The sequence below is a fragment of the Lepisma saccharinum genome, chromosome 20 (genome assembly GCF_977018435.1).
Source record: "Lepisma saccharinum chromosome 20, izLepSacc3.1, whole genome shotgun sequence".
Lineage (NCBI taxonomy): Eukaryota > Metazoa > Arthropoda > Insecta > Zygentoma > Lepismatidae > Lepisma > Lepisma saccharinum.
In genome coordinates this window covers 33,380,369-33,407,403 of record NC_139248.1, presented here as the reverse complement: position 1 = coordinate 33,407,403, position 27,035 = coordinate 33,380,369, and the positions used below count along the sequence as shown (strand labels likewise).

The following is a 27,035-nucleotide window of genomic DNA, read 5'->3' as shown; positions in this document are numbered from 1 at the left end:
AAGGAATAAACTGTGTTTTCACGAAAGCTGCTTGTATTTGTCTATTTTTCGCTTCATAAAATTTGCGTACATCCTTGGCATTACTGCAATTTTTGTTTTGCAGTAGGTATGTATAAGAATATAACCTTAATGCATAATGACAATATTACAAGGTGGAAGATAGTAGAACAATGATAAGCTTTTATACCTTAATGGATATGTCAGTGTAAGAAACCAAGTAATGGAAAATGACTTCTTTGACCAGCTGATCACATGCACTTCTCAGTAATGTAGCTGATTTCCGAAATTTTCAGAGGTTACGATGCATGAGCGATCCTTGTGTTTTTCACTGATTGATTCATGAGTAAGCTACACGAGAATGCACGAATGTAAAATACATTTATTGCTACCATAAAACCTTTGCCAAACTGATTGATTCATGAGTAACCTACATGGGAATGCTCAAATGTAGAACATATTTATCACTACCGTGAAACCTTTGTCAAATAATCATCTTTAATAAGACTAAATGATGATTCAACTGCAACGTGGCAACATCAAGCACATACGCTCTGATGCTTCGATTTCCTTTCGCGCTTTGGATGTCCGTGAGATGACATTTTCCTTATTTGTGGTTGTCACAGAAAGTGTTGATGCCTTTCTTGAATGTTCACATTATCACTGGAAATAATTTTATTTAAAAAAAAAGGTTTTACAAAGTTATACTTACAAGTGATGCTTTCCTCCTTGTGTACAGTGGTTCAAATTTATCTGGATCCCTCATCAGGGAATCTAGAAATGGAAACATTTAACCCTTGGTAAAAATTTACTATCCTTCGGACACCTCTAATTTTTTCGTTTCGTCAATTTTTGACATTCGTACTTATGTATCTGCTTCGCGGAACATTCCTGAAGGTGTATCAACGTTGTTTTGATGAAATTTGAACTATGTTTCCTAACCTAACAGATCTAACCTAACCACGCGCCAATGGTTCGTGGGGCTATCGCCAATGGTTCGTGGGGCTAATGCCAATGGTTCGCAATTATTTCCAATTTCTAGATCCTGATACTAACACGACACCAAATTTTAACTATGTTTCCTAACCTAACAGAACTAACCTATCCACGCGCCAATGGCTCGTGGGGCTAGCTATTCTTCGTCGGATAATTAATTTTCAACGAACAACATGAATTTCAGCTATGAAACATTCCCACATCACACAAAACACCTTCTCGATGTTCGACAATGCTACAGGAACTTATTAGGGTAAGTAGTTTCTTCTGTAAAAATAAAGAAATGTGTCCGAAGGATAGTAAACTAGTACCAAAATGAAAAACACTTCACGAAATTTTTTCATAAAGAAAAGTTCAATTTTTGACATAAAGAGTAATTATTAAACCATTGACGTTAGCCCCAAAAACCATCCACGGGTAGCACCAAAAACCATTGACATTAGCCCAAAAATTCACGATAACCCCACGAACCATCACTGGGATGAGGTATGCCTACTAGGTTAGGTTAGTCCTGTTAGGTTAGGTTCCATTAGCACTCCTTTCATTCAATTTAGCATACACAGACATCGGTTTTTCTCAATGAATGAAAATACACAGAATTCTTTTAATTTTAACTTTCCATGTCCTGCATTCCACTTCTTTCTTCAAGATTCCGTGTTGAATTCCACGGCATCTTATAGCAAAAACCTGGCATGGGTTGAAACACTGACTACGGGTTTTTACGTAATCTAACACACGGAGCATTGTGCTCTCATGCAGAAAGCAAATGGCGGCAGCAGCAATAGCACGTAGGAAAGAGATTTTCATAGAAAACCACATGCATTCACATTAAAATGGATCAAAACTACATTCCCGAACTTCAACAACGCTACAGAAAATAATTTGCGTAAGTACTTTATCCTGTAAATTTGAAGAAATCCGTCTCGCGTATATTAAAGTGTTGCCAACTCTATTTGCGACATATCGAGTAAGTTTTCTTAGTTTCTCTTTGCCTTCGGTAACACGCAAAATGGCGGTCACAGTTTCACTACCGTACTCGACATGCAGTGTTTCCACGCCACTCCACCCAAAAATACCTATGTAGCCCCACGAACCATTTCCGGTAAGGTTAGGTTAGGTTGGGTCACGTTTAGGTTAGAATTGTTAAAAATTTGTTTAGAAAAAAAATGCATAGCCCCACACACCATTCTCGCATAGCCTCACGAACCATTGACACATAGCCCCACAAACCTTTTGCGGAAACGTACCTTCTTCAGTTACAAAAACACATGTTTGGAAACCCTGACGGCATTGACCGTGATTACGTCATCACACACAGGCAACATTCGGCTGGAAGGAAATGGATGCAACAGCTTTTGTGCATCGGTCACACATTTATATCGAAAAATAGATGATTTACCAGTAAAATTCAATTAACGATGCGAGAAAACACTTCACCGAAGTTCCACAACTATAAAGAAACTGCATTCGGTAAGTAATTTCTCCTGCAAATTTGAAGAAATCTGTTTTCTGGATTTTACCGTTAAAATTTATCTAATTTTTGCATACATAGTCATACCATAAATTCTGTTGCAAAGTTTAGACAGGGATGGCAACACTGGTTGTCAAGGTAACCCCGCAATGTTGGATCAAACAACAACTAGTATCATTGTGTGTTTGGCTGTGGTAGCAAAAAGGTGAATTTCACTGCAAGACGAATGGAGTGGGGTGTACGTATACGAGAACCATGTGGCAGTAATGCACTGCACAAAGTTGGCATATCACCATTGGCCATTTTCAACACACTGAAAAAGCTGAATATCAGCAGGATGTTCTTACATCGGACCATCAACAGATACTGTGACACAGGGACAATTGAGGACCGGCCCAACAAAGGTAGATCTTGCAGCGTGAGGAGTCAGAAGCTTGTGAAAGCAGTGGCGCGCTTATCGTTGAAGTACTGGTCACTTCCTCACTCCACAGCTTAAGGTCCAGAGAGAGAGCAGAAAACAAAAAAGACTCCTTCAGCATTATGCAAGTGGTGGCCACAGGAGGATCCTTTTCACGGATGAAAAAATCTTCACGATTGAAGGGTCGTACAATCGTTAAAACGACCATGTTTATGCCTCAACATCCCAGGAAGCTCGTGAAAACGCGTCACGGATCCTCAGAGGCCATTATCCCACCTCAGTGATGGTTTGGTGGGGAGGTTTCATACGATGGTACAACTGACCTCCACTTCTGTGAACATGGTGTGAAAACATATGCAAAAGTGTACCAAGCGACAGTGTTGGAGCCACTTGTGAAATCGTTGACCTGCACCATGTTCAACAATGAGCCATGGAGCTTCCAGCAGGACTCAGCACCAACCCACAAGGCAAAGACCACACAGGAGTGGCTTCAAAGGAATGTGCCTGATTTCATTGGTCTGATTGATTGGCCCTTCAGCAGCCCCGACCTCAGCCAATTGGACTACAGGTTGTGGTCCGTTTTGGAGGGCATAGGAAGAGGCATCCAAATCTTGTGAGTGTCAAGCATTATCTTGTGAAGGCAGTGGCAGACTTTGCCCTCGAGACCGTGCGTGCTGCAATTGATCGGAGACTTCAGGCCTGTATGAAGGCCAGAGGTGGCCATTTTGAACAGTGATTGGTGCTCTGTGTTGGCTAGACCTGTATCTTTGTAAGATCCAAATATTGATACATTAGCTTGCTCACTGTGCCTGTAGTTCATTATTAACTTTGTAACAGAATTTATGATATGACTAGGTATAATAAAAAAAATATATTGCACTATTACCGATTACCTATCACGAGAGACAAATTATCAGGAGAAACATAAGAATGTTCAAATTTTGTTAAGAATTTACTTTTGATGTTTACTAATTTGCACAACATTAGTAATAAATTCAATAATATAGTAGTTGGTGACAAGATGTACAATCTACACAGGTTTTTTCTTTTCTCATCATCTGATTCAGCAAGCCATGCTTGGAACTGCTGTTTTTCATTCGTTACGAATATCAGATTTCAAATTTCATTTAGCCAGAAATAGTAGATGTCTTAAGTGAATGGAGTGAAATAAAATAGTTACTGAAGAATCAAAACAGAAAGCAGTGACTCAACACAAATTCAGTCAGTACAAATAAAATATGTTTGCAAGAAATTTTTATGCGTTTGGGATACGCATGAGCGCGGTGCTCACAAAACAGACTGTCATCAAAATGACATGTCTGCATAGATTGAGAATAATGCCACAACATAACTGGTATCATCTGGCCTTAAGACATTACAAATTACAGCTACACAAGACCAGAAAGTGATATCATTATCTGGGCCTAAAAAACTTACATTTATATCCCAGGGTGAGCGCCACACTCACGTTAGAATCCTGTTAAAAGCATAAGATTATGTTTATCACTGAGAAGGCCTCATACCATGGTTGGCCTAACTTTGAAATTTAGCAGGATCCTACCTTCCCATTTGATCCCTCTTATTTTAAAAATGTTTTAATTCATCATGGCAATTTTGTAATTGAAATGTTGATGTTCCCACCTGCATGAAGCATGTAATACAAAGTTTTATTAACAAATTTTATGTCAAGGGATTCCCCAACATTTTTGAAAGTTTTGTATGCTAATCTTCAAAAATATGGACTATACAGATATTTGAAAATATTGATTGAGCAACAAGGAAAATTCAATTTTTCATCTTCCATATTGAAACACTTCACAAGATTTAACTTATATGCAATACTAGACAAGTCCTCAAAAAAAAAGGGCTGTATATTTCCATCTTTTGCCCATTTTTTACATTTTCAGAATTCTCTGTTAACTACAATTTTAGAGCTTTGGGAACAGCACAAAGAATTGGTAGTCCAATATATCACTAAAACTTTGAAATAAATAATGCACTGTTTAGGATGGACATGGAGCAAAGGCATCAGTAACTGCAGCAAATTTGGAGATTTTGAGCTGAAATTTTAATAGGTGCCAGATAATGTCAAATAATGTTTACATAAATGTGATTGTAATGAGATATTTTGATTTTGGAACACAAATGTTAGATAGTTGCTTCATGTATTATTTTTGTTTTGTGTACTGTGTAGCATTAATATGTTTGTGTTTCAAAGATTTCAGGATGGGCAGCCCCTGTGACTGGCAGGTCACGAAGCAGAAAGTGGCAGAGAGGGGGTTTTACCTGCTAGAGAAAGGCCAATGGAGTGATTGTGAATTTGTCGTTGGCACTGAGCCACATCAGATGGTAAGTTTCACTTACTCTTAATTGAGCAGCTTGGGAGTAAAACCTGATAATCCACACTCAGTTCAAAATTGAGTTATTAGGTGCAGTTGCTGTACAATAGTGAATGAAGTTCCTTCAGTAACCGCCTATAGCCAGAAACACATGCGAAAACATATGGTTAACCCATAAGAGAGAATGTTATAGACAAACTTTCACCTGCGTTTCTCTCCGTTTCATACTTTTGTGGGTTATCAAGTTCTACTCCTGAGACACTCAATTAATATAGTTTTATTTTCCAGGTTTGTCAAGTAATAAAGATACTTTTGTAACTGCATGCCTTACACATTAATTTCCATAATGCAGTGCGAAAATGCATATTCTTTTTTGTTTTCATGATAATAAAGGCTATTCTTGTTACTAATAATTAGGGTCATTGAATTTTCGCAATGCGCGAAATGTGAAAAAAAGATGCAACATTTGAACATTCTGGACGTAACTATACCCCGAATGATGAAATATGCACGAGTTTTATTCGCGAAGTAATGCAAAATGTGTGCTTTTCCACAAAATGAACGCTTTTTCGCGAAATAACCGTGAAATATCATCAAATTAAGTAGAAAACACAAAAACCGGCAATCAAATTGTGTGCGCAAAGTGTCGATTTGTAACGAAACGTTTGCCTAACGTTTCCTACCACTTGCAACGGAAGAATGTTTTATCTTCGATCAGATCAGGAAGACGCTTCAAATTGGGATGCTGATTGACATTTATGATTAGCCAAAGATGTTTGTTGCTGCAAGTGTACTTTATGCTCAGATAGCTTAATCTGAATTGGATTTACAATGTGGAATTTGATTCAGAGCACAATGTGCCTTCACAGGGAATCAAATCCAGGGCTTCGTTGAATACACAATAACAGTTACTGCTGTGCCATCAGGTAGGCCCAAGGCCAGAGATTTCCCAACTTACCTCAGTCACAGAGCTACTTCCCAAATTTGAGATTTATTGCAATAATGGGCTGATTTTTTTTATTATAAATTCCTGGTTCAAGAAACTAAATGTAATGAAATTATTTTTTTAAATAAACAGGCGAATGAGTTGCAAAAATACATAATAACATTTAACAAAAGTACAATATGTATATTTACAAGACCTCTAGGTAATTTTTCAATTTTAATTGTTTGTGAAATATCGACAACACACTTTAGATTGATTTTTGTCTCTCACAGGCAGAGGGCAATCGTGATAATTAATCTTTCCTTGAGCTACTATTTGCTAGGTTTATCAATTCCCCGAAATTTATATTCATAGCTCTCGTATTTGCTGAGATATAGTTGGACAGGACAGGCTGACATGACCAACGATGCATAAGCATTTTTTTCCATTGGTACATGAGTGATAACATGGTCCTGCATTTTTAAATGAAATTTCGGATATTTACAAATCTGGAATCTGGAAGTATTTTGAATGCTGATCACGGAAATGACATCCATTTTTTACCCATTACGTCAGGATTTTGCACAATTCCACAATAAAAAATTCTCATATTCGCCATTCCATTACATTTACTACAGAATGCAAGAAAATAAATTTATGCAAGGAAAATTTTGGCTTTTTACAAACCAAAAGGTGATTCTGGAGGTATTTAGAATGCTGATCATGGAAATAACATAAATGTCTTTTCATCATGTCAGAATTTTTCCCTCGGTCAGGATTTTTCTACATGTTACTAAGTTCAATCAACCCACCATGTTACAACTTTGGAATGCAACTTTTATGAGGGATTTCAAAAATAAAACTTATGTAATCAAATTCCCTACAATTTTCATGCCAATGTGTCTTGTGAAAGTACAAGGTGGATTAAATGCTTACTATTCTAATGCATTTATTGTTCAAAATTGGAGGATTTGTACGTAGAAAACCAATATTTTACCACCACCTAAACAGAGCCATCTATTGGGGATATGATGGAACTACAGATTTCATTGTGAAATTAAGGCTGTTAATATATTGCTGTTTTCTGAAAAACTAGACGTGATGGGTAAAAATGGATTTCATTTTTGGAATCGGCATTCTGAAATTATTCAGACACAACAGTCACCTGCGAGACATCCAAACCCATGCAGACCGGTGTAATAATTGTCAATGTTCACTGAGAAAATGATTGATTGATTTGGTTTATTTTACTTCACATTTCTGCCACTTTCAGCTAATCTGTTAGAGTGATGGTAGTGTATTCAGGGATTATTTGTTTTTATTACTTTTATGAGAGTTGAGTTTGATGTTCGCTGCAAATGGTAGGGGTGTTTGCGGCATGACATGAAGACATTATGCTGCAAACGTTTGCCTAAAGATCATTACCAACAGCAGCCAACCAACCATTTATCACCATTGAAAATTGCTCTAAGCTGGAGCTACTGGTGGCTGAATTGATGGTTTGGCATTTTCTGCTCTCAGACCAAAGTAATGTATGTGTGGGTGTGAGTGTGTAAGGAACTACACAAATTGAAAGTTTCAATATTTCATAAAAAAACATTGATTTTATTACTCTGTGTAAACTCAAGAACATGATGATACATAAAAAGTTTTGTGTGTTTATCAACGTAACATGGAAAAACATATATTTAAAAATAAAAAACAATATAATGTGCTGTCTCTAGCTTTAAGGAGCATATAAAGTTTTTTTGAGGTTTTGTTCCACTCAGATAGGCTAATTGGGACTGGACCTACAGTTTATAGTGGATTCTGATCCACTACCAGGGTGGCTACTCACCGGGAATTCCTTAAAGTCCGGGAATTATGCGTGGATTCTGTTTGAATTTTTCTCCGTAGACGTGAAAAGTTATAAATTTTATTAATCCAAATCCTATTGAATTTATACATATCTATAAATGAGGCCTGAGGGAAGTTTTTGACAGTTTGACAGAGGAAGGAAAAGAATGCTGTGCGAAAAATAAAACAGAATTCTCTCAATCTGTTTACTTTGTTAGTGTCCTTTGTAGAGTAATCTGACGGACTGAAGATTATTGCAAGATATCTTGAAGATGATTAGATAGATTTGAGTTTGAAATTCTTACACAATTAACAAGTTTTCGCAGATTAGAGTAACCCATAACATTTTTGACTTGTGTCTTTTTGACAGATGTACTTCGAGTCTGGATATGTGAAATGGCAAATGTAAACTTAAAAAAAAAAGTAAAGTGCTCCCCTGTGCTTAGCACCATGCCATGAAGGCGTATAGGGGCATGGGGGTAACGCCCCACACTTTCTTGATCCGGTCGTGAGTGGGGTGATGTGATCAGCATCATGCCCCTGACTGCCTTTACCCCCAGGGTTTCCCCCCAGGTACCCATGTCATTCGATGCTGGGTGGGCACCCGGGGCCGCTTCCAATGTTAGAGAAGTTTCCGGATTTGAACTGGCCGGGGATCGAACCCGGACCTCAAATTAAATGTTTTAAATATACCGTTTAATTAAATTGAATTAGAATTTTTGGATATGTTTGAATCACACAGACCCTTTATGTTGTTATTATATTTGTGTGTGTGGGTGTTGAGAGGCGATAATAAATAAGGTTGAAATATATAGAACATCTGCTTGTAACCTTGAATTTTTGTAAAATTCACCTTGAAAACCGGGAATTATACTTGAATTTTATCATGGTCCTAGAGTAGCAACCCTGACTTTGTCCCTCCACAGGACATTGATTACAAGGTGTCAATGTTAACATTATGCCATCGGAGATGCCCAAGGATCATATAAAAACTTGATTCAAGGCGATACAGATATACAATATGAAACAGTAACTTACCTGACTTTACTCCAGATAAAAAGAGAAGAATTTTTTGATTGGAGAATTAAATGAATCTACCTTAAATTATTGATTTGTTTCTTCACCCACATCAAGAAACATGACCTTAGATACATTATTCTGGTTTTCTGGTATATATTTCAAGTTTTTTTTCCCCTTACAGACCTTTAGAGGACATAAGTTGTTCCTGGCAATGTCAAGCCCAGTCTTTGAAGCTATGTTTTATGGAGGAATGGCAGAGAAGAATGAGCCCATACAAATATTGGATGTTCAGCCAGATGCTTTTAAGGCTTTGCTTGAGTAAGAGTTGTATATCTATACTTTATTATTAGTATGTACCTGTAAACATTTGTTTGATACAAAACAGCATTTGTTATATGAGCTTAATTTCACCTCAGATTGCATAAGGAAATCATTAAATTAAAAATATATTGAAGATGGAGCAATACAAAATTTACTCATAACTGATGTTTGATAGATATTATATAAAATTGCAAACCTATACCCTTAATGGTTAATTCACCTCTTTATTTATTGTATAAGTTACCAGGTAACTGCAATGGGTTTTGATGTGCAAACAAAACCACACATTTAGTTATTTACTTTACAAAAACAGGACATATGAAGAGTTAGGGAGAATTCACACCGAAGAGACAAGGGACATGCTGCAAGAGACACGTGTGGCTTGCATGCGAGCACTCAGTATTCAATTGAACCTTTTGAACTGAAGTGACAAGACAAGCTGCACATGTCTCATGTCGCTTGTGTGTCACTGGGATTGTGCCGTTTTCTCAATACCGTGCATCGTGTCGCCTGAGTTTGTTGTTCACGTATGCGCAGTAAATGCATCACACCAATGAGCTATTTTCAGAGAACCCAATCGGAGGCCTTACAACATGTTTGAAGCTCTAATTTGTTGATGTAATAAAGTATCGATATGTACAATGTTTTAAGATTTCACTTTATCAGGTTTTTTGATGCAGCTACCGGCTTTAGTTTACCATTAACATCGTGCAGAGATGCTGTTTACTAAGTGACTGCTTTTATTTGAAAAAGCCAGCATATGGAGGTGCGTTAGTCTATAATACACCAGTCAACATGGTAAAGCAATCAATTGCAGTGTTTCTAAACTGCCGGGCTGCGACCGACCAGTACCGGAAACTCGTATCAACTATACTGAGCTGGAAAAGATTCTGCTGAAAGTGGTTAACAACTAACATAATCCCAATTTCATATTTGAGTTGTGAGGTTTTTTTCTAGTTCATTTTATGCACAAATGGACTAATCAGGGCTGGACCTTTAGTTAATTCATGTATAAAGTCTTAAATACTGGGGAGGTATTTACGAGGAAAATTCTTGGGATCCGGGCAATGATTTAAAATACAGGGCGTTTCATAAAGGACTTTACAACTTTGTAATTATATATAAATTTATTCACACGCCTCACAGAGCTAGTTTTGTTGTCATTTTGTAGCAAAATACATCAAGTTTTGACTCATGTAGTAGCTTAGTTCCGAATCACACCACCGCTAGTGCTAGCGACAGTTGTACCAAAATGGCTGCCTTCACTGGTCTCGAGTGTGCTTGCTGTCTGTTCGGGTTTGAAGAATCGGAAGTCTGCAACAACAGTTCCAATGAAATTTTCGTACCAAGTATGGTAGAGTAGGCCTACCATTTATGAGTGGCATAAGTGTTTTGTTGAGACTGGTTGTTATGTATGCCATAAGAAATCTACAGGGCTTCCACCTGTGACTACTGATGTCGTTGAGCAAGTGAGGTAATGCTTTGCAGTCCTACAAAATCGACCCGGCATGCATCTCGTGAGATGGGTGTTCCGCATACAATTGTTTGGTGTGTGTGTGTTGAAAAAACACTTGCATCTCAAACCGTACAGACTGACAATGGTGCAAGAACTAAAAGACTCAGATGGGATCGCTTGTATGGAGTTTTGCGTTTAAATGTTACATTGGTTGAATGAAGATGAGGATTTCATTGACAACATAATCTTCAGTGACGAGTTCACTTTTCATTTGAGTGGTAAGATGAATACACACAATTGTCGAATTTGGTGCAGTGAAAATCCATGACAATCGATAGAACATATCTGTGACAGCCCAAAATGTAACTTTTTTTGGTGTCTTAAGCAAGAGCAAAGTTTTCGACCCTTTCTTATCCAAGAGAGAACAATTAATGGAATAGTGTACCTAGATATGCTGGAAAACTTTTTGATACCACAAATTGATGAGGATGACCAAGAACGCCATATTCACTTCCAGCAAGATTGCGCACTACCTCAATGACATCTGGGATTTCCTCAGTAACTGCTTTCCAAATCAGTGGATAGGTCGAGGTGGGCTGATTCCATGGTCACCTTGTTCACCAGACCTCCTGACACCTCTTGATTTTTACTTCTGTAGATTTATCAAGGATAAAGTTTTCAGACCACCCCTACCTGCTACACTCGCTGATCTGAGAGCAAGAATCTACACTACAGTTGAGGAAGTTATGCCTGATATGCTGCAGTGTGTTTGGCAAGAAATAGACTTCAGGTGGGGTGTCTGCCAAATTACCATTAGAAGTCACATTGAACCTTACTAACTTGATGTATTTTGCTACAAAAGGACACCAAAACCAGCTCTGTAGGTTGGTTGTGTGAATAAATGTATATATATAATTACAAAGTTGTAAAGTCCTTTATGAAACACCGAGACATGGTTTCACGAAGGTTGAGAACCATTTCTCTAGTGTTTAGGTCTTTGCTTTATTGGGGCTGGAAAGTTAGGGTAACCAATTTGAGATTAGTGCATATGATTTCTCCCTTTTCTCATGCATAACATGCCTCTCCCGAGTTTCAATAACTTGCACAAATTTTACAATGTGAATTATACAGAACAGTGTCTCTTGTTATGTTTTTTTGGGTGACTAATAAACTGATTAATGCAATTACATCAAGCTAACCGAGCAAAGAAACTAGCCTAGTGTCGTGTGCAGCTTGTCTCTTCGGTGTGAAACATTTGTATCGTTTGTCACATGTCTCTTCGGTGTGAATTCTCCCTTATACTTTAAAATTTGCACAAAATAGCAGAATTTTGCAATAAATTAGAGGCTATTTATGAATATATCAGATCATTAAAATTATCTGTAATTTTTACCAATATATTGTGTCCAATACTGTTAAGAATCTGACCTATGAGGATGTCTCACACCGTGGCCATGCAGTTTAAGGTGCAAGCTTTGTGCTCCAGCTACATGATGCACACAGTTTTGAGTCTCCTGGGGGAAGCATAACGTTTCTCTTGAGATTTCGGTTTGCATATGGGACTGGTGACGACCCACTATTGTGAGGAATTTTGGGAGCTATGAATGAGTAGTGTAACCTGGTCATGGAAACTTATAACAACTGGAAATTTGTCATGCTGACCACCCGTCACCCCATAACTGGTTGCATGATCTCCGACCACCTTGATGTAATCTCCAGCTGCTGTGAGAACATGGTTGCAAACACTGGACAGACGAGATCAGATCATCAGATCTGTTCTGTCACCAACATCATCTTGCAGTGAAGATCCTTCCGAGTACTGCAGAGTGCAAAGGATACTACTTGAATTATTTGGGTTTGAGATTCATAGACTTCTTCAAGGAAACCCTTGTTGAAAGATTTCAAGAAGTAGCACATTCTGGAATAACTTATTTTAATGATTGAAGAATGTGTTCCAGGAATATATTAGGTTGTTTTAAGCATGTGTGGGGAAAGCAACATTATTTATGGTATGACCTGATATAATGTCCCGCACCGTGGCCATACAGTCTAAGGCATCATGCTTTCGGCTCTGGCTACGGGACACGTGCAGGTTCGAGTCTCCTGGGGAAAGCGTAACAACTTTTCTCTTGAGATTCCAACCTATATACAGGGTCGATGGCCACCCACCATCATGAGGAAATTGGAGAGCTGCAAATGAGTAGCATAACCCAAATCTACAACAACGACTGGCAGTTTGTCGTGCTGACTACATGTCACCCCATAACTTGGATGATCTCACAGTGAGGCCGGCAGTCGGTAGGTAGGCCCTTCCCTGGCCCTCACGGGCTGTTGCTCCATGTTTTTCTTTATTATTTTGTGACCTGATGTAATAATTTCCTCTCTTGGTTAATAATTCTGTATAAGACACACACGGTTATTGTACATTAGAGAGTGGAAATCCTAAAACATTCTCCCATTTAATGCTCACTGTAGTTATGTCATATCATAAACAATATGGAGAATAATATTGTGTAACACTACTATTTTTTTTACAGTTATATTTATACGGATAATATCAACTTGCAGTCATTTGATCAAGCATGTGAATTGTGTTATGCTGCCAAGAAGTATATGCTGCCCCACTTGGTGGAAGAATGCACAGAGTTTCTTTGGCAGGATCTCAATGCCAAGAATGCTTGTAGAGCATACGAATTTGCAAAATTGTTTGAAGAACCTATTTTGATGGACAAATGTTTACAGGTGAGAAAACTGAATATTTGTTTATTTAGCAGGTGATAACCAGGGAACAGGTTTATATGTACTAAGAAGTGTTATATATGTAAATATATAAATGAAACTGGTGTAGGGGGTGACCCTTCCATGCAATACACCCAAATGATAACCTCACTTCCACGTAGTACACCCTGGACTGCATTTTGCACACTATAGAGGCTCTGGCATCTGGACCTATGGCCAGTATAATCCTCTGTAGGATTGTGTGTGTGTTGTTTTGTCCTTGTGTGTGTTGAGTGTCCCTTTACAGCCTCAACTTCTAACCCTGGTGAGAATATTTTAGTCCTCCGGCATTATAGTTATGTTATATTTTAGTTATGGTAAGGGGCTGGGACCCATATAATTGATGGGTGAAAAATAGCCTAAGTGCTGATGCACCCAAAAATTCAAACTCAATCAGTTCAAAAGTGAAGTTACATATGGACTTACAATTATGAAAAACATATATTTTCATTAAGCAGCCGGTTCACCGAGTTAAGTAAGATGCATTATGCTTACGTGAAGGGGCTCCCATGTAGCCCCAAGTGATTAGGACTCTCACCTTTGGTGCAACAGATTTTGGCATTGATCCTGTGTTGTCAGGACAATTGGGGAACTACTTGAAAAGAAAAAAAGCTCCAGTCACGAAAGCCAGATAACAGCGGCAATGGAACCCGTTGCGCTGACCACACAGTCACGAAAAGAAAAAGCCGCTCTGGCAAGCCCTGGCTCTTCAAAGGCTGTTGCGCCTGTTAAGTGTGCATAATATCTGAGTCAACACTCAGTAGTTTGTAAAGTTGTTGATTACGAAATTGTAAGTTCAGCCATCTTAGAAATGGTTTTGTAGGTTTAGTATTAAATAGTTGTTTTTATAAATTCTCGTGATAATCATTATTATTATGAAGTACCTACGTGTATGCATAAATTAACCTCTGTGTTCGTACATGACAGAGATACGAAGTTTAGTTTAGTATGCTTACATGACATTAATTGCAATTCAAAATCCAAATAACCTCTTCTTCATCTTCATCTTCATCTTTATCCTTTTGTTATAGTTCTTGTCTAACAATCTTTTTTGCTTTCCTAGCTACTTTTTTCCATGTCGCGGATGTCTTATGGTCAAAGAAACCATTGAACTTACCATAGAGGAATGAGACACAATCTGTAGTTTCGATGTTATTAATCTGTATCCCAGTGTCCCCCAGGACAAAGCCGGGGATTGCTTGTATAGATGGTTAATAGACCAAAATGTTGAAATCTTGGTCGCCTGGGAATATGTCAGGTGGTTCTTTCTCATTAGGGGGTACAATTACTTCTACGTTAACGATAAAATCTTCCGACAAAAAGAAGGGTTGGCCATGGGTAACCCCGTATTTTGTCGGGATTCCATATTTTAAGGGTGTTTCCGAGAAAATTGAAAAATCCGTAAGGGGATACGGTATAAAATGTGGTGTGTGCGTACCTCGGAGCATTGAAAAACACTTCACGTCTTATAAGAAAGGGAGGGGAGATAGGCGCGATAACCCTGAAGAGCAAAAGGGAGTGTACAGGATAGTATATGAATGCGGAAAGGAATACGTGGGACAAACCGGGAGGAGTATGCAAATTAGGTGGGGCGAGCACGATAAAGATGTAAAGGAGGGTATACCCAAGACAGGATTAACTGAACACGTATTAGTTAACCAGCATAAGATCGCCAAAAGAGAAGTCATTAGGAAGATTAACAATAAATTGGACAGGAATGTGTATGAGGCAGCCTATATATGCACGGATAATAAATAAACTCAATAGGGATGATGGGAATTTGGAAAATGGCTGGATAAACTTTTTTAAAAAATGGGATAAAGCCGCCGGGAGTAGAGACGAGTTGGGCTTCCATGTTACCCCTGAGGTTAGGAAAGCCGCCGAGGTGGAAGTTGAATTCACCTTGGATTGGTGACTCACGAGCCCCAGTTGAGGAAAGATCGGGGGGGGGGGGGGGGGGGGGAGTTTTCCTTCTCCATGTATGAGCTGACACCGTGCATTTGCATACCGCGAGCACCAATCGGCAGTTCGCCTTCATCAGCTTTGAACTTTCTTTTGTTTTTATAGAGTATTGCGCGGTTTTAGTATGTGTATTTTACATTTCTTTTTTAGAAAGTGTCTTTCCTATACCATTTTAACCTAAATCCTCAACCATCACTTTCTCAACGAGGCACCATGTCAGGTGTCTGAAAACATCGTTTCAACCTGAAGAAGGAGGTAGTATAACCTTCGAAACGTAGTTTGATTAATCTCATGCTCACACATGTAAGTTACTGATTTTTAATCTTTTAACCTTTAGTTGGTATTTAATTGTGAGCAATCAGCACATTATCAGTATGTTTCCTCACATCAGCTTTATGTATTTTAAATTCTGGATATGCATAATTTCCATACTTTTTAACTGTTAGTTTTCCCATCCTTTAATATGAAATTTCTTGGCTCTTCTCCAAGTGCTATAAATATGTGCTGCTTGTGTTAAAACTATGTATTTGTGTTTGCAGAGAGATTACATCAGACTTATAGACATTGAAGCATTGTACGTTAATGTGCAAGAAATCTAGACAGTAGTTTGAATGGAGTTTTACTCATCATCAGGCGATTTAAACAAGATCATACTGGCATGGTGGCTCATTGATCAATTTTTGGTCTGTCATTCAATTTTGTAGGACAAAATAATATGAACACCCACCTAATATGGTGTGGGGCCACCTTTGACTTTGAGAACAGCCTCAATCCTCCTGGGAACGGATGCATACAAATCCTGGATGGTAGTTCAGTGGGATGCTATACCATTCCTCAACAAGAAACTGCTCCAATTCCTTGAGATTGGCTCGCGGAGCGAAACGGGCCCATACTCTGGTTTTCAATACTGACCACAATGGCTCGATAATATATAGAAATCAGGCGATTGTGCAGGGCAGGGAAGATGTGTAAGTGCGTCATCGTGCTCATCAAACCAAACTTGGACAGTGTATGCTACAATAGTAGCAGTATGAATGGGGGCATTATCATCCTGGAAGATGGTATTCCCTGCCTTCATTCACCTTGGCAGTTACTCTTCCTTTCAGTGTGACAATAGGACCCAGTGAATGCCATGAAATGACTGCCCACACCATTACACTACTGCCACCATGCTTCACTGTTGGCACCAGGCAGTCTGGATGGTATGCTTCGGCCAGTGTTCGCCATACGTAAACACGTTCACTGGTGGGGAATATTGTGAAGATTGATTCGTCGGACTACGGACCAATCATCGGACCACATGACATGTCCCCATTGGTCGGTAGTCCAGGTTTTGTGCTCCTGACACCACTGACGTCTCCGTTTGGCATTGTCCTGCATTACAAGAGGTTTGGCAATAGCGGCTCTGCCATGGATATTCTGTTTATGCAGTACTCGGCGCACTGTTTTTGTTGACACTGCATTCTCGACACACATATTCAGCTCAGCAGTCACTTTGATTGCGGTGGTCTTCCTCTGAGAGCCAACAATCCTCCTTAATGCCCTCCTGTCTCTCTCTGTCAGTTTCGTCTTTCTGCCACTATTCTGTTTTGCAGACGTTGTTTTCCCCTGCACGTTGTATGCTGTCTGCCACTAACTTTGTGACCGTTGTTATCGATGCACCAACAATATGCCCTCGTTGGAAGTCTGTAAGGTCAGACATAATAGTAGCACAACACAACACGAAGCCATGAACAGGCTTACTGTTGGCTCATACCTCTAGCAGAGGGATCATAGAACACAGACAAAAGATGCATTCCGTGCATGCCAGTGCAGTCAGCACACAACTCCGAAAAGGGTGCCCATCTAATCGGGTGTTCATATTATTTTGTCCAACTCCTGTATGTGTTTTTAATACTTAAACAATGATTCATTATTGCAGGACAAAAGGTTTGGTACAGTCTGTATTATATTTCTGCTTTGCTGTGGTGTGATTTTTCTTACAGACAAAATGTGTAGGCTACATTTGAGCTTTTACATGGATTTCCATTAGGGGAAAACATTCATTGAATATATTCAAACTAATAATAAAATAGGAAAGAAGGAAGAAAAATCAAGACTAACCAATGACCAAACTTGTGAGGCTACCAATCCAAGGACAAGAAAATATAAATGCTTGTGTTTTTGTAATTTCATGCAACAAATACTTAGAAAACCTAGTTTACTTGTGAGGAAAATGTTTAAAATAATTGCCAAATTGGATATACAGGATATATCCGAAAAGTCACACACATAACTTTCATACAAATAGCGCTAGAAACATGAACCTTGCTGGATATTAACTTTTTCTATGTGGATATTTTTTAAACATTAAACAAAAGAATTATGCTCTACATGAACATTCAGTATGCAGGAAAAGTTACAAGAAACATAGATAAAAGAGAGTCATGGAGTTGCTTGCAATAACTTTTGATGATGCGTCGATGGTCTCTATGGGTATTTATCGAGTTGAAATTTATTGTTTAAAAAACTAATGTACATATCTTTTTGTTCAATAAATTTCAAACCTTTTATTTCATCTGGCCATTGACTGAATAACATAACCAGATGTCAGCCACACCTCGTACTGCCCAATGTTGCCAGTACGTACACCTTATAATTTTTAAAAGAAACCCCATTTTTTTTTTAAAAAAAAAAAGTATTTTCAGGGGATTTCCCCCCTTTCCCCCTCCATATATACGCCGAATGTGCATAAATTATATATTGTCTGAATCTGTGATTCATTCTGCGTCCAACGGTATATCGTTCATATCTCCAGGGCAAATAGTCTCTGAGCTAAAGTCATTTCAAGGTACCGCTGCATTTTGAAGCTTGAATCCGTGGCGTACCGACCATTCCTTTTGGGGGACAACTCAAGTTACATTGGTCATATGATAATAATGCAAATATTTTTGTGTTCCTTACATGTCAGCGATCATTTCCATGTGCATGTCGACACTGTCATGTACTTTTTTCTAGGGAGGAGGGTGGGGGAACCAATTTTTTTCCCCCGAAATTTCGGAATTTTGAGAGTTAGCCCCCTCCCCCCTGCCACATATATGCCGCATTTGCATAAATTTCATAAAGTCTGAATCTCTGGTTCATTCCGCTTACAACGGTATATCACTCATCTCTCTAGGGCAATTAGTCTCCGATCTACACTCATTTAATTGAAACTCAGCATTTTGCTTAAAATCGGCTCGGGACCGAGAGGGTTACTTGTGAAAATGGTCTTGGGACTCAAAAGGTTAATGGGTTAATTATATATCTATAAATGTTAATGATTGGCTCTTTGTTTCAGATAATATGCCATAAAACAGAGGCAGTAACGAAGGAAGCAAGTTTTGAAGATGTGGAACTCTCAACTCTAAACATCGTATTGGAACAGAACTGCTTGAACATAAACTCCGAACTAGAGCTTTTCGAAGCTGCTCAACGATGGGCCATAAAAGAATGCCAGAGGAAAGGTCTTCCTAAGGATGGGAACAACCAGAGGACTGTTCTTGGAGCAGCTCTTAGCAAAATTCGATTCCTCTCTCTCTCTCCAACTCAGTTTGCCGAAGGGCCTGCTCTTTCATCTCTGCTCACGCAAGAGGAGAGTTTTGCCATTCTCATGAACATTTCATCTCCTGGTAAATGGCCTATCCCGGAAGGCATTTGTCAAGAAATCAGATCTCGCGAACGGGTTTTCCCTTCCTCCTCAACGTCATTGCGGGAAGATGGTCAAATTCTGCCTGCCAGCAGAACGTACAAAGATGGAAATAAGTTTTATTGTTACAGGAGTATAATGCAGGAGCCGCATTGTTTGAACACCAGCATCTTAGATTGTTCGCTAACGTTCATTGTCGATCGAAACATATGCGTTCTCGGGGTCCAGGTACCAACGCAAGTCACGGATATTCCTCACGACCAATCTGCTGCAGGAGTGGGCCTTCCACCCTTGGGACAAAGTAACGGATATACAGAGCTTCTCTATGCTCATTTGTTAGATTCTGACACAAGCCGCTTGACCTACACCCACATGACGTCTCGAGTCAAGTACAATGACCTTGTGGAAATAAATTTTAATAGGCCAATATATATCCAGCGTAATAAGATCTACCGCATAGGTGTCGTTCTGAATAAAGTTGGCTGGTATCCGATGGGTGTATGCACACGCCGTATGACATGTGATAATGTTTTGTTCACTTTCTGTGTGGGACAGCCAGGTGATTCCGTTCGAGATGGAATCATCAGAGCCATCGTTTTCTCTTATTAATCACCGATACGTGAACTTGTGTGAAAGATTACATGTAGTTGTATTAATGTGTGAATAATCTCATAAAGGATGAGTGTTACAGTGTCTAAAACATCGAATGTGTGAAGTATTAGTTTAAAATTTACCAAGGGTACAGAATGCATTTCACATTGATATTCTGAAATACATGACATGAACGGGTTTCATAATATTGCTAAATTTCTTACTGTAGAACAAATAATATCATAATTTCAGTCTCCATACTGGTGTTACATCATTGGCTGCTGAATCCTGCAGCTGGATACTGGCTGTATCCTTGATTTTGTCCTGATTCACAGGATTTGTTCTTATTTTCTTGCTGACACCAGTGTGAACTCCAGCATCAGATACAGGAACAATATTATGCATACACAGTGGAACCTCGAGTTTGCATTTCCGGATTTTACATTTTCCTGCATTATGCATTCAATCTCTATGGTACCAACATAGCAAAATGTTATAAATTTTCGTCGATTTTCCATTTTCCTGCATTTTTAAAATTCGGTCTCCTGAAAAATGCAAAATTGAGACTTCACTGTATTCTCGGATGATTTCATATTTACTCTTAATACTTTAAACAACAAGATTTTAGAATTCTTTTTTTTAGGTGCAGCCTGCAATTTCTCTCTTCTCAGTTGATTGTTTCCTTTGTGACACTGTGATCTAGTAGGATGATGTATTAAGCTAATCTTGAGTTTTTACAACATCTGACAGTACTTGCTCTCTTACTCTTTCTCCCCCCCCCCCTTCTCTCTCTCTCTCTCTTTCTCTGAAAACTGATTCCTTGTTTCCTCATTTCCTTTGGTGTAACAATATAAATATAGGAAGACTTAGATTACATGGCAGAAACATGCACAAAATACATGTAAGTCTTCATATTTTTTTTCATTACATTTAACCCATTACCTGTTGCGGATCTACATATAAAAATCTTTAAAAGTGGTCCTTTTTTGCGAAGTGTCTATATATGGAGAATATTTCAAAATTAACAGTTGTTGTATTGGGGCAAGTCATTTTTATAGTCACTTCATAAGTCACTTTTTCGGACTTTTATAAGTCTATATGGGCAATTGGCAATCAAACAATCTTATTGTTGATGCTTTGTCGGTTCCTGAAAAATATTTTTTTGCAATATAGAATTAGAGCCTTGGTGGTCTAATCAGTAGGACATCTGACTGCCATGCGGGAGACCAGGGTTCGATTCTCAGGATGGGTGACCTAAGGTTGGAATTTTTCTGGCCTTGTCCCTGCATAAAGCACTGGAGTATGGTGCTGATCACATCACCTCCAAAATGGCAGGGATCGAGAATGTATGGGGCCCTCCCTACCCTCACATGTGCTTTATGCCATGGTGCTATATGCATGGGGAACTTTACCTTTTTACCTTACTTAATAGCGAATGTTTATTTGAAGCTGAGCCTATAAATAGATTGTTTTCCTTAGCTTCATTCTGCGGCAAGTCTTTTTATAGTTATTATTTTTGATGAAACGAATTTTTGGTTGTATCTATGTGTTTTCTTTTTGGAAGCACTTCCCTTCAACATCACCGCAAGGAAGGTGCTAATGATCACTGATTGTGAGTAACTTCCTTGCAAGAAAATTTCCAGCAGAAAGTAACTGTAAATGTAACTTAGTTACTTTTCAAGTACCAATAACTGGAACTGAGTTACTTTTTAAAATCAGTAACTGTATCTCTAGCAGCTTGCATCAGTATTGCTTTTAACCCTTACTAGCAACTCTGAGATAACAGCTTGATTCCACCTATTAATGACTTATGAAAATAACATGAATGTACTGATCTCTAAATTTCCTGTAAATCATATTGTTGATCAGAGAATAATTGAATGAATTACTAGCAAATCTGCTAATTCAATAGCATTATGTTCCGCGATTTCAATGAAAAATGAGGCCTAACAGAATTAATGACAGATATCAATGTCAAATGGTTTTAATTTCTGTGATCTTTTGTGAGATTGTATTGTCCAGATTTATTCATTTCATTTGTTGATATGAATATATTTGTTGTATCATAATGATATCACTAAATGTTCACTTTGAAATATCTATGGTTACTGTTATGAACAACAGATATTTTGTGTTGAATTGTACATGTGTTTTAACTGTTAATGCAAGAGGAAGTCGGTGAATAAGTCACAACTTGCTTACAAAATAATGAATGGAACACATACAGTTATTTATTATTATTAAAAACATATCCCCTATTTCTCAACATTAGCAATGTCTTAATACCTACTCAAACATGACAATTAAATTTGCCTTTCCTTAGTGGTGCAATCGAGTACATAATCTCAAATTATTAAATTCTGTGTACTTCTTATTGGCAATGTAGCTGATTACAAGTGAGAAATGCTGAAAATATTTCTGGGTAAATGAAGTTTTGAATTGAAAATTCAAATACTAGAATTTTAATTGTAGGCAAGCTAAAATTTGACTAAGAGATAAAGCCTTGTACAATATACATGAATTACCAGTGATGTGAGGAAAGAATATGTTTTATTTTTGTAACATATGCAGTGGTTAACGTTAGACATACTTCAAAATTCAATATGGCCCCTTCTGTTGTTATGTAAAGTCAGATAAAGATGTTCACCTTAAGATATGCTTAGGGTATAATTAATTATACATAAGTACCAATCATTGAATTTTTATTTTTGTTGATTTGCCGTTTTCCTTGATTTTATCAATGTCCCACAATTAATGCTTTGTAACAGTCACTAATACTCATAGGTTGTAATATTCTAGTGTTTTGTTGTTAATTTGCTATATATAGAGAGATTTTTATGGAGAGTTTACTTTACAGCTTAGTTTTAATTCACAAAAAAACCAAAGATGTAGATCTGTATAAAATATAAAAATGTTATTACTGTTTTACAGAGGATGTGGTCATAATACTATGTGAAAAATGACTGAGAATCTTTTTCATGACAGTATTTGAAGTACGGACAATTTTTAAAAAGCAACATATCTTACAAATATGACTTTCATGCTGATGTGAAAATGATGTATTTGTTTCAGTTCATAGTTCACTTTATGGCATTAAGTGTATGAGCTAAGCATATTTTAATGGTTAGAAAAGGTTCAAGGGAGACTACAGGACTTAGGAGCACATTGTTTAATCATGTTCAAATGTAAACTTCCAATCCCGTTGTTCTGTACGTTTTCAGTATGCTACTTCATGTAAGATTTTTGATTGTTGAAGAAGCATACATAATTTTCATTATCTGTATTGTTAAAAGTTTTGAAAAGTTAGGGAAAGTGTTGAAAAGAATTCAAGTTGGAGGGGAAAATGGGTACGGTGGATGCTGTAGAAATTGTGAGAAGGAGATATTGTAGTGGATGTAAAGAGTCCTTCTATTATGTGACTTATGTCTAAACTTAGGCCTCCCTGATGGCACAGTGAGTGCATTGCTGCCTTGTAATCAAGGGGTCCTGGTTAGATCCCGGTGGAGGAACATAGTGGTTCAGATCCCACTTTAAACCGTAGGTTCAGTCCCGATTAGCCTTATTGTGCATATAGTGAATTTTCTATGAAAGTCTCAATGACAATTGCAATGTGAGCGAGACACATATATAGTTTAGTCTCTTGTTCCCCTGAGATATAGTCACTGGCTAGAGGTGTTTGTTTCCAGCCTCCAGCTTCCCTCACACCTATTATCTCTGTAGGATAGAGACCATACTGGGAGATAGGTATTTCGTTACAGAAAAGGCTGCTGTAACGTTCCACACATATTTAAATGATACACAGGATAGTTACAAGGAATTGTAAAATTGGGAAGGCAATTTCAATACTCGTTCACCTTGCTCAGACTTAGGTTCTGTTATGTCGGCTTCAGCTTGATAGTTCACTTACCTGTACTTACAACCAATGACAAGCGTTATAGGAAAGAGAGCATGTCTTTTACTCTTGGAGGCGCACGACTTCCTAGTTGATGCAGTGCTCCTGTTAAGTTGGAACTCAGTATACAGTGCTGAGCAAGGATCGTGTTTACCCCACTCTTTCCCTACCATCTACAATAGCAACATGTAAAATTTTTAACTATTATGTTGCAGCAATGCCTCTGTGGGAGCCAACCAGATTCGACATTTCCTTTAAAGAAAAGTTTTTGACAATTTTTTGTTCTTGATGTAGAATTTTTGTAAACATAGTCTTGTAGCCCAATCCATGCTGAACAAAACGATGAATGAATTGTAACTGTGCTGTTCGTAATTACCAACATATGAAATTATATTTAAAAAATTGCGTAATTTTAAATTTCCTGCTGAAAACATTTTGGGTGTTCACGCAAACACCAGGGAAAACAGCTTGAGCATCTAAGGGTTAACGGGCTATTAGGCTACTATGAAATGTGTACATAAATTAAGAAGTAGGTGATGAGTCTGGGAGGGTTGTTACACACCACAGCGGAACCCTTATTTTATGTCCCCATCTCATACATCATAAGTTCTTGAGTGGCAGAAGCCCTGTAAAACAGGTTCCTCTGTACAATACTGCTAATCTTGTAAGGAGATGATTTGTTAAATTAATCTGAATGCAGAGAGTAGTGATTATCATTCTTGTTGATGGGTTGATGTGTGGCTATAAGACAAAAGAGCACTTCCTATATCTCTGTGAGCAATTCTTGATTGAAAAGTTTCATCGTTGAACCTTCATCTTGAGGGTAACTGGACTAAAAACGCTGACCCCTTGTCAAACGCAATCAAAATCCACCTTTTAGACCTTGACCCTCAGATGACTTTTGTCGTAAGCTTGCACACCTCCATGTTCTGAGCTCTGCATCCCCAATATTAATACTAATAATAATTTGATACAAGAATCTTTCATGCAACAAACTATGTAATATGCAAGTGTTTTTCTTCCTACTCGATTGGGTCTGATGCATATGAGACGTTTGCAAAACATTACATGTTAAAGTTCCCCATGCTAATTGCACAATGCCGTGAAGGCACATAATGGGATGTGGAGGTAGAGCTTCACACATTCTCAATCAGCACCATACTTCTGCCACCTTTATCCCTCCAGGGTTTCCCCCAAATACTCATTTATTTGAGGCTAGGTGGACCCACAGAGCTCCTTTATGAAAAGAAAAGGCCAGAAAAATTCAGACCTTAAATCACTCATCCATAGAACCTAATTCTGGTCTCCTGTGTCACAATCAAGACACCCTATCGACCGGACCACTGCAGCTCCTAATAATCAATATGCTGTTTATAAATGTATAGTTAATATTAAAGTAATATTAGAGAGAACATACTCAACTTCTGGCTTTTTTGCACATTGAAATAACTTACAACTGCAATACTTTAAGTATCATTCAAAAATATGTTATTTGGTATTGGATTAGTACTCAGTTTAGAATAAAGGAAACCACGTTTTTAAGTCAGTATGTTGTGGTTTGGTGATTAAAACAAGGAAGCTTGGTGCTAATTTATCCCTGTTTGCAAAATGTCACAATAAAATCCCTTCAAATATAGTTGCAAGTAGGGATGGAGGAAAACTCATGTGTAAACCATCCGGTTCATTAGCACAATTCTGATCTGGAGAATAAAGCTTAACACCCACTGAGATGCCGGAAACATGCCACCCCAAACCTCTGAGTGGAAAATTCCATGTGCCTTTCCGAGGGTAGGTCACACACGTAGCATGCCACCTTTCTCCGAACCACGCCACCGTGATGAACACCTTCCATGCTCGGCTACAAAAAATTGCAGACTTCTGGCATGAAAATTCCGTGCATTTTGCTGATGTGGGCATTACACCATTTGATTTCAATAGAATCTGACAAGAGAAGTTATGTTATCCCGTTCCCCTGCATCTCAGTGGGCGATATGCTCAATGATACTGGTGCCAGAAAGAGAACACACAACCTATGGGGAAACAGAACTGAATTTTTTAGTTCATTTCTAGTTCATTTATTTAAGGGATTGGAAGTTTATTAGGTGTTTGTGTATAATAGGATTTAAGTGTACATTTTACTGTAGTAATGTTAGACTCCTAAGCCTGTGACTTTCTGAGCAACATATCTTTTAAACCCATAAAACAAAATGCACAGCAATATGATATATGTCTTAACATATTTTCTTTCCTGTGTTGGGATGTTCACACTTATTGATTACAACATACACATTTTATGTGAATATTGTGAATAGTACATACATACATACAGCATATATATCATGCAATTCATCATAGTCACTTAAGAGTATTCACCATTTAGAAATAACATAACTTTTCTTTAATTTCAGAATAATTATGTGCGCATGTGTGTGTGTGTGTTTGAAAAGTGGGAGACTGGATGCTAGTTACTCCTAGATATATTTGAAATTTGGTTTTATGTTATCATGTGGAAACCTTATGAGTGTTTTTAAGATGTATTTGGAATGTACAGTAAAATAAGTACAAATAAAACTTTTAACATTTTCTTTGTTTTATATACATTTTTGTGTGTTCATTGTTTGATATTTGATGCAAATATGTCATTGAATTATGAGAAGATAAATATCCTGCTCATTATTATATTTCTCTGTGCATTACCAGAACTTGCAGTATTGCATAGAATATTATCAGAAAATTAATGGTGAATTCACAAGTTCATTGCACTGAAAAAAAAAACATACTGGACTATCAAAATTTTCGACAAAAATTAATATAATTATGGGAAGTTTAAAATTTTAGTCTCAAACCACAATAGCTAATAGAAAAGCAGTGCTCAAAGGGGGAGAGGAGGATACTGTCACCCAGTTAATAAAATTTTCATAAAGGATCATCTCCGCCATCCACACATACTGCATTGTCTCCATGTTGATGCATACAGGGATCCCCCACCTATCCCGAAACTCGACCAGGCATCTCCCAGCTAGGAATTTCCACTTCGAGTACTAGAAAATTGTGTGTAAGATTCAGTTACATTTAATTTCATTACATAATTCTCATAGCAGTATGTATTTTGAATAACTTTCTTATTAATTGAATATGAATATTGCCAATGGTTGAACCTTGTGGTAGACTGTGATTCTGTAGTTTGTATGTATGTGTCATCTCCAACATTGCATTTCATATTGTAGATCCAGTTAATGTGGCTGATTCAATGAGTTTAAAGTAGTGTGATCATATAGGAGTTGTGTTTTCATGAAAAAAATTATGGAGCTGTAGAATAACAGTATTTCTGTATCACAAGAATTGCCCTGTGACAGCAGTACACAT

General features: G+C 37.8%; 1 protein-coding gene across 1 annotated transcript; it reads left to right on the top strand.

Annotated features, from left to right (window-relative positions):
* The first annotated feature begins 14 nt into the window (after positions 1–14).
* Positions 15–26,252, top strand: LOC146003853 (BTB/POZ domain-containing protein 6-B). The gene is made up of 5 exons (XM_083142323.1): positions 15–106; positions 5,101–5,231; positions 9,184–9,320; positions 13,317–13,521; positions 18,839–26,252. Exons 2-5 carry the CDS (start codon positions 5,109–5,111, stop codon positions 19,793–19,795), a joined length of 1,422 nt encoding a protein of 473 aa, XP_082998449.1. The 5' UTR covers positions 15–106; positions 5,101–5,108; the 3' UTR covers positions 19,796–26,252.
* Positions 26,253–27,035: the final 783 nt, after the last annotated feature.